The sequence below is a fragment of the Syngnathus leptorhynchus genome, chromosome 15, assembly GCF_054491065.1.
Source record: "Syngnathus leptorhynchus isolate UIUO chromosome 15, UIUO_Slep, whole genome shotgun sequence".
In the NCBI taxonomy this organism is placed as follows: Eukaryota; Metazoa; Chordata; class Actinopteri; order Syngnathiformes; family Syngnathidae; genus Syngnathus; species Syngnathus leptorhynchus.
In genome coordinates this window covers 8921539-8930034 of record NC_141209.1, presented here as the reverse complement: position 1 = coordinate 8930034, position 8496 = coordinate 8921539, and the positions used below count along the sequence as shown (strand labels likewise).

At 46.0% G+C, this 8496-nt stretch overlaps 1 protein-coding gene across 3 annotated transcripts; it reads left to right on the top strand.

The window, feature by feature from the left end:
• Positions 1-56: 56 nt before the first annotated feature.
• Positions 57-8373, top strand: ahi1 (Abelson helper integration site 1). Of its 3 annotated transcripts, none has more exons than XM_085932688.1 (24): positions 57-587; positions 842-948; positions 1155-1561; positions 1643-1713; positions 1804-1993; positions 2059-2251; positions 2344-2439; positions 2618-2803; positions 2893-3048; positions 3119-3251; positions 3322-3445; positions 3765-3994; positions 4446-4549; positions 4668-4786; positions 4869-5140; positions 5291-5454; positions 5569-5602; positions 5743-5771; positions 5976-6062; positions 6150-6194; positions 6256-6442; positions 6766-6812; positions 7076-7164; positions 7557-8372. In XM_085932688.1, exons 1-24 carry the CDS (start codon positions 578-580, stop codon positions 7747-7749), a joined length of 3273 nt encoding a protein of 1090 aa, XP_085788814.1. In that variant the 5' UTR covers positions 57-577; the 3' UTR covers positions 7750-8372. The 3 variants fall into 3 exon arrangements, with proteins under 3 accessions (XP_085788814.1, XP_085788815.1, XP_085788816.1); XM_085932689.1 differs by having other exon boundaries at positions 58-587; positions 6280-6442; positions 7557-8371; XM_085932690.1 differs by lacking the exons at positions 57-587; positions 842-948 and having other exon boundaries at positions 1415-1561; positions 1627-1713; positions 7557-8373.
• The last annotated feature ends 123 nt before the right edge of the window (positions 8374-8496 follow it).

The window sequence follows — 8496 nt, the reverse complement described above, 5'->3', positions numbered from 1 at the left end:
ACTTGTAGTTACATTTGTAGTCCTACTGGGGGCACAAGCACAGAGAAAAGGACGAGGAGGAGGAAAAACACAAAACGAAGAAGAAAAAAAGCGTCCCTCGCGCAGCCATGTCAACGCTCAAGTGTTTTGCTGAGGATGTCGGGCTACTTTTGGCCGAATAAACCACTCGCAGACGGGGGAAAGTACCGATAAAACAGATACCAGTTGGTGTCGTAGTGTGTATGGGGGGAAGGAAAAGCGTAACGACTTCGGACCAGCGTCGTAAGCTCATTTATTCACAATGAACGGTCACAACGGTGTTGTATATGCACTGATTCATTACACTGAACCCCAGAATTACTGAATTACAACGCGTGCGGGTTTACCTTTTTTACACTTTTTGTCGTTGTTATCGCTATGTTAATATTCATAGCGTATTTATGACCGCCTTTGGTCGCTAACCGGGTCAGAGTTCACCGAGCGATCGTTTGAACGCCTAACGGGACACACATCAACCCCTTACGTATGACGTCACCCCCGGCAAAGCTGAGCTAACGTTAGCACGCTAACGTAGCTAGCTAAATGACAGACGACGGTGATGCCTGCAGGTCAGTTATTCTTGAAAATTTGTTTTGGAGAATGATGACTCAAAATTTGTAAAAGCTCAAAAGTGTAAAAGCTACCTCTCTCCATATTCCTCTTATGTTTACGTCATCGTGGCGTCACACATACTTCCGGGTGACAAAAGCTTTTCCATTCTTGATGGAACCACTTAAAAATAAACACTTCCACGTGCAGGCAATCTTGTTGTCTGATTTGTAATATTTATAATATAATATTCTATTTGATATTCCCATTAAAGGTGGAAGTACCTGGACAGCGACCCAGGACGGATTGGACAAGACGTTAGAGAAGCCAATCAAGAAAAAGTCCAAGAAGAAACCCCCCGAAATCAACGAGAGCATTGTGGTAAGTCATTTTCCTCGTCTATTTGTTGCCTTACATTTCAAGACTTGGAATTTATTATGCCAAAAATAACATTTAAAAAAAACTTTTGATCCAATAAACTCATCAGATTTAATTTGTTTTTGTTAACGTCGGCACATTTCCCATACTTACTTTCAGCTGCATATTCTTCCAGAAAATGTTCAATGAACGATTTTCCTCCTCTCCAGCTTCAGACTCTCAAGAACCTCCGCGTCACAAAGGGCGGGGAGTCCGATGACGACGACACGCATCATCCGGAACACGATGTCCGTGACTTTGAAACGGCCACAAACGGAAACAACGAAGAGGAGACTCGACCATCAAAAGCCAAGAGGAAGACTAAGAGGGAACTTCCCAGCCTGCCTTTGCCTGACAACGCCGCTCGCCCTGAAGTGGATGGCATGCTGAACGAGGCGAAACGTGGGAGTAAGAAGGGCAGACGGAAAGACGACGCCAGGAGAGATGACGACAAGGACGGCGAGGAGCTGCTGCGGGAGTACCAGCAGCAGATGACGCCAGAAGATGAAGACGACGACGTAGGGAAGAGGAAAAAGAAGAAGAAAGTGAAATCTGCCACCGCCGAATCGGATGTTGGGTGGGTTTTCATTGTTTGAATTTGATTGCTGTGTTCACATTTAAATTAATATTTTGGATTGATAGAGCTTCTCTCCATCAGAGATCATGACCAGGACGGGGATGTGGAAAGTCACTCAAAGAAGAAGAAGACAATGAAGAAGAAGAAGTCAAGTAAATTATACTTTTTATAGAATAAAGCCTTTGGGATTCCTGCTCCCCGGCCACTTGTTCGCCGACATAGTTTTGACGGATCTTTTGCAGCCTCGGAGGAAGGAAACGCCAATGAAGTGCCCAAGAAGCCCGCCACCAATAACGAAAATGACGGCCTGGTGCTAGGGGTGTACGTGCATCGAACGGATTGCCTCAAGACGGACTTGCGCGTCTCGCATCCCATGGTGAAGGTCCACGTGGTTGATGACATCACAGGCCAGTACGTCAAGAAGAAAGACAGGTAAGAAAGCCCTTTAAAATAATCTAACACACAACAGCCTGGACAGTTTGTTGTTTGGCCTTCAGCCATCGTCCGGTGTCATCGTTTTACGAGCAAGACACGGTGGACCACATCCTTCCCATCATGACGCAGCCCTTTGACTTCAAGAAGAACAAGTCGGTCATCCCTGAGTGGAAGGAGCAGATCATCTTCAACGAGCCCTTTTTACACTTTGTCGGGCAGAACCCTGAGAGCCCAAAAGTTGTCCTCTTCTTTGAGGTGACATACACACAAAAATGTATTTAAAACTACAGAGCCTTTTTTTTCAGTCGATAATTTCTTGCCTTCTTTCTTCTTTACGTCTTCGAAAGATCTTGGACTTTCTAACCATGGAGGAAGCCAAATCCAACGTTGATGTTGAGACGCATGAGCGAGGATTCAGAAAGATCGCATGGGCCTTCTTGAAGGTATTTTCTTCAACTCCGAGTTGCGTCTTTAATGGGGACTTTTTGTGGAAAATATATTTTTAATTGCATCTATACAATGGATGGATTTAATTGTAAAAAAAAAATACAACAAGCCAAGCTGTGTCTCTTTTTGCTTAAACTTTTCCTTGCTCTTTTTTTTTTTTTTTTAAACATCCAGCTGGTCGGCGCCAACAGCGTGCTGAACACTGGCAGCAAAATCCGCCTGCAGCTCTACTGTCCGCCCTCGTCGGCCAAGAGGCAGCCTCGCACCATTGAGGTGGTGGAGTGGTGGCGGCGTTACCCTCGCGTCAAATACGCGTCCACCCTCTACGTCACCGTCAAAGGCATCCGACTACCTCAGCACGTGAGTAAGAAGACAGAAAGAGCTGCCATATAGTTGTGACGGGGAAAATAAACACATGCTATGCGGTCCATGTTCTCAATTGCGTTCAGGTGGACCCGAGCGTGCGGTCCATGATGGCGCTGCAGGAGGAGCGAGGGAACACTTCCTACAGCGAGCTGCAGGACGGTGCCGCCAAGAGGACGTCCTCGGCGCACGCGGAAGGGCCGAGCGCGCCGGCGTTGAAGTGGAGCCGAATTCCCGGCCAGGTCATTGTCAACAAGGCCTCGTTCGTGATCGGTGTGATTTTGGGACCAAGGAAATGTTGTTGTTTTGAAGGTGTGTCGCATTCCCAACAAGCCCGTGCTGGCCTTCCGTGGAGGTCAAATGGGCTGCTTGGCAGTGCTCTTCTCTCACGGCGGAACGCTTCTGGCCACCGCGTGTGCCGACAGAGATTTGTTCCCAGTTGTGGGTGAGTGACACGTGGGCCGAAAACCTCACAACAATTTTGGTGAGTATCATAAATGTCGTTTTTCTTGCAGTGTTTGAGATTCCCTCTGGGAAAGCCTTGGCGGCCTTCAGCGGCCATCTTAAAATCGTCTACGAACTCTGCTGGTCCGCCGACGACAGACGACTTTTGTCCGTCTCTTCCGATGGAACCGTCAGGTGCGCTGCTCATGCTCGGTTTACTTATGTGAACAATATTTGAGAAGGGCGTTCTTTGTCTTGCGTAGAGGACACATCAGGGATCTCTTAGGAAGGACTGCCACCATTTGAGGAAATGTTATTATTTGAGGTGAGGAGATGTATTGTATTAGAGAGGGAAGGCCTTTTTTTTAAATTAATTTTTTTATAAATAAAGAGGTGAGGTGCTTATGTGTGGAGGCAGAGGACACGGTAGCGGTTAATCGAAATGAAACACTATAAAATCAAACCACGGACACGAGCGCAAAATATATCTTGGTGCTCTTACTCGCTTTTGCAGGGAGTGGGATGTGGAGCAGTTCCTCCCAACCGCACGCAAGGTTCTGCCGCACCCGTTGTTTGTGTACACGGCCCAGTACCACCCGGCGGCGCAGCATCTGGTGCTCACCGGTGGCTACGACTGCGTTGTCCGCGCCTGGAGGCTCGATGTTGACGACATCAATGGACTGCTCCTGCGCGAGTTTGAGGCCCACGCTGCTTTCATCAACAGCATTTGCTTTGACACCCAAGGTAGAGAACGTTTAGCTGCGACGTTATAAGATATGACAAAATCTTAAATGATGAAGGGGTCACTGTTTATCATCAGGATCTTCCTAAAGTCCCAATGATCATCGTCCCACACACACACACATCTGGGTGTGGTGAAATTTGTCCTCTGCATTTAACCCATCCATGTGATTTTGATCCATCCCCTGGGGGAGAGGGGAGCAGTGAGCAACAGCGGTGCCGCGCTCGGGAATCATTTGGTGATCTAACCCCCTAATTCCAACCCTTAATGCTGAGTGCCAAGCAGGGAGGCAATCCCATTTTTATAGTCTTTGGTATGACCCGGCCGGGGTTTCAACCCACAACCTTCCAGTCTCAGGGCGGACACTCTACCACTAGTCCTCTGTGCTGATATATGACAAAAATAGGGGAAAATAAGATTACCTGAACGATATTGCTTTCCGCAAAACGCCAGGAGACAGGATGTTTTCGGCGGATAACACAGGCAGCGTCATCATGTGGAAAACTTCAGTGAGCGATGGCGAGCAGCAGCCTTGGCATCACTGGTGTGTGGAGAAGGTAACGCACACCTCCCTTTGGCCCGGCCCGGCTGATCAGGCTTGAAAAAGAAAATCTCTTCAGTGTGAATACATTCAAGTGATTGCTCAGCCAACCCTAACTTGAGCGTGTCTTCCAGATTCACACGGAGGCGGACCTAAAGGGGATCCCCATCAACATGCTGCAGGTCCATCCCAGCAGCCGTTGCCTCCTCATTCACGCCAAAGACAACGTCCTCAGGAACTTGGATCTCCGAATGTAAAACTCAACTTCATCGTTTTTGTTTGTTGACAATGATCGATCACTGATCATTCATATTTTCTGTTTTTGTTTGTCTCAGTATGACAATGAAAAAATACACGGGAGCCACCAACCAGTGGGAGAGGATCACCAGCACCTTCACGCCGTGCGGCAGCTTCGTCTTCTCCGGCAGCGAGGACGGAATGGCGTACGTTTGGAACGCCGAATCCGGCGACCAGGTGGCCGTCTACTCTCGGCTTTGCTACAGTTCGCCTTTGTGCGGAGTGTCTTTCCACCCTCACGAGAACATGGTGGCCTTCTGCGCCTTTGGGGAGGGCCAGCCCGTGCAACTCTACCTGCACGACCGCAAAGGTAGAACTGGCCGCTCTATATTATCATGACTTTTATTTTTGGAAACTTGCCTCAAATGTTGCCAGCATGTTTGTAAATGACTTTTATAGAAAAGGCAGCGACTGTTTCCCCCCCCACAACGGCCCACGCTCGTGCTTTGTCCATTTGTAGTGTCCCAGCTGGACGTGCTTGGCATGAAGGAGCTCGAGCCGGCGTCAAACACGCCAGAGCCGCGTTGCAGCACGCCGGCCTCCCTCTCCGTCAGCCGCTTGGGACAAGCTACCAGGCAGGCATTGAAAATGCAGCGAGTCAAAGAGCAAATGGATTCTGTCCTGGTAAATTTTGCAACCCCTCCCCTCCTTTATGCTATGTAACATCTAAGCTTACTATGTTGTTTGTTTGTTTGTTTGTTTGTTTGTTTGTTTGTTTGTTTGTTTGTTTGTTTGAAGGATACACATCGCACGTCTTCATCTTTTGAACCAGGTACTGCTTACTTCAGTGGCTGTTAACAAAATAACTTCAAATTCTTTAGAATTTTGTTATGATGACGTTTACTATCATTTTGGAACCTTTTATTATTTTAACATTGAATTACATTATTATTTTGTGTCTCCCTGTGACAGGAAGGAGCCTATTTTCAGACATCAGCACGGTACATCTTTTTGTTATTTATAACCTAGTACACTAACTAGTTACTTTATTAGGTACACACAATTTCAATGCTTATGCCCAATCAAAGCTTTTTATGACGGCACACCTTTTGGTGGCTGATAAGAGTCTGAAATTGCAGCTACCCATCCAGGTCAACATTTTGTGCACATTTTCCATGGAACTAATGTCTCACTCCCACCCTCAGATAAGAGCCAACACCTCACTCCCTCCTCTCTTGGGAGGCTTCAGTCCCGTCGGGCTACATCGAAAGGGAACGTTCAGGCTTCAGACGGTGAGGACGTCGTCTCCAAATTTACAAATGTATTTCACAAAAGATGTCCTCCTCACACTTACCTGCTTAACATTTGTCACACTACAGTCTCTGCCCAGCTATGAACCTTCGGCGGACTCGTCTCAACATGTGGTAAGCTCGCCCTCCGCCTTCCGCTACGAAAATAATGCGACTTCTGCCCTGTGGCCATCAGCCGCCATGCGTCTCTCTCCTGCAGGTGGTGTCGCTGTACGATTACAAGGCCAACCGCTCGGACGAGCTAACGTTGCGGCGCGGTGACGTCATCCGCGTGCTTTATAAGGATAATGACAACTGGTGGTTCGGCAGCCTGGCGGACGGTCAGCAGGGCTACTTTCTCGTGGCCTACGTCGCCGATCCCAGTACGTCATATACACTCGCACTCGCTCCTACACTTCCAAATAAGAGGCAAGGCGTGCTTGCTTCAAGTAGTTGAAGTTTACTGTTCAATTTACTCCACAGAAGACAATTCTACATAAAAGGTTGCTGGTGTCATGCTAGCATATAATGCCAAACGCTCAAAAACGAGCATTGACATTACGGTCTTTCTAAACCTTTTGGTTGACGCCGTTTATACTCCCAGCACAAAAGCCCCGCCTCTTCAAGGCACACACAGTTCCTGCAATAAATACTGAACGGTATTATTGGTGATGAGCTTTTATATGGAGCTGTTTTGTGCTTGTAGGAGATTCTGGTGAAGAGGCGGCCGTGGAGAGGACGACACCGACGAGAGTGAGCTGATTTCCTTATGTACTTGTTGCCACGTTGCTTATTCATAGCAAACGCTTTTCTAACGGCCACTGCAAGCTTTGTCCCTGTAGAAGTTGTATAGTTCTGTAGTTGCAAGAAGAGCCACAAGAGGGCAACTCTAGATACCAGATGGCAGTTTACAAACTTTTTTTTTTTTTTTGCATTCGACAGGATTTACTTTTTTATCCCAAAAATGAAGGCATTATTGACACTTCATCATGACTATGCTCCTGTGTCATTCCCAGGTCTCCACTGCATTTACTCCTTCTGGAGAACTTCGGTTTCTCTCTGAGCCCACCCTAACCGACACCGAGCCAGAGTTGACGGAAGCCAAGTAAGGACCAAATTGCTTTTCAAGTCTCCCTACTTTTGTCTCCACATGAATTAAAACTGCTCTCAGTGATGAGGCAATACAGTTGTAACATCGATGCAAAACCACAATAAGTCACAGTGAGGCCTTGCTACTCAGGAGGACCAAGAGGAAATATTAGAACTCACCTTGGAATATTCTGGGTTAACCCAGCCTGTTCAGATTCATGTTCAAATTCATGTATTTGTAGTAAAATTCAAGGGAACAGATGTTATTCCATTTATATTTTTGGGAATTAATTGACCGTTGCCATAATTTTACTCTGCCAAATATCGGAATTGGATTTGGCTTTAAAAAAAAATAATAATCCATAGCGGTCGTGCCCTATTAATTTGTACATTTTCCTTTTGGCACAGACTTAAAAAGAAAAAGAAAGTGAAAAAGAACTTGAAAAGGCTACCGCCACCACCAGTACCCGCATCATCTCAGGCCACGTTTTCCGATCCGGACATCGGGATCGAGTCGGCCGACAAAGTCCGACCCGCCCGTCGCCCCCTCCCGAAGAGACCGACTAAGAGGCTCGATGATGCTGTGCCACTCGACGCATGACTGTACACTTTTTGTACAGAAGACAATCACTTTTTTCCCATTTTTTTTATATCAAATGTCAACCATCTTGACATTATTTATTAGACGGGCTGAATTTCTGTATAGTGGCACCTCCAAAGTGGGACAATTCATTGTTCTAATTCTGAAACAAGTTTCTCCTCCATAGAAAATAATGTTAAAACCACGGAATTTGATTCTCTTAACTTTAACTCACTTCTAGCTCGTGTGTAATACAAAAAAAAAAATATTTGTTTATTCCACGCTAGCCATTAGCCACAAGCTATTAAGCTATTATTTACCTGCTTGGTAAAAAACAAGTGTGATTTATCATGAATTTGTTGTATTGAACTGAGCAGCTAGAGCAGACATTGCTGCATGGCAATAAGTTCCATTTCCTGTTATCACTTGTGAAATCAAACGAGATTTGCCCAAATCCCCCGTCGCAATACTTTCAAGTCCCAAATCGCATTACTGTGAAAGTTGTGCTCAACACATGTATTACTTATACATTTCAGGGCCAAAAAAATATTGTTACAAGAAATTATATTATATTAAACAGTTAATTTTTATACAGTATTAAACTTTTTACCATTGTTTGAGTTGCCTCTGTCATCATTTACAGTGCATCCGGAAAGTATTCCTACAAATAATACTTTTTTGATGCCCTGAAGATAAAAGTACAATGGAGCCAGCTGACCTTTTGGCATTTACATATGTACAAGATTTATTAAAAAAAAGAGGGGTCCC

Coding starts and splice junctions, on each gene's coding strand:
- ahi1 (XM_085932688.1), top strand. Junction 4,550..4,667: donor ATCACTGGTGTGTGGAGAAG/GTAACGCACACC, acceptor CGTGTCTTCCAG/ATTCACACGGAGGCGGACCT. Junction 6,443..6,765: donor GGCCTACGTCGCCGATCCCA/GTACGTCATATA, acceptor TTGTGCTTGTAG/GAGATTCTGGTGAAGAGGCG.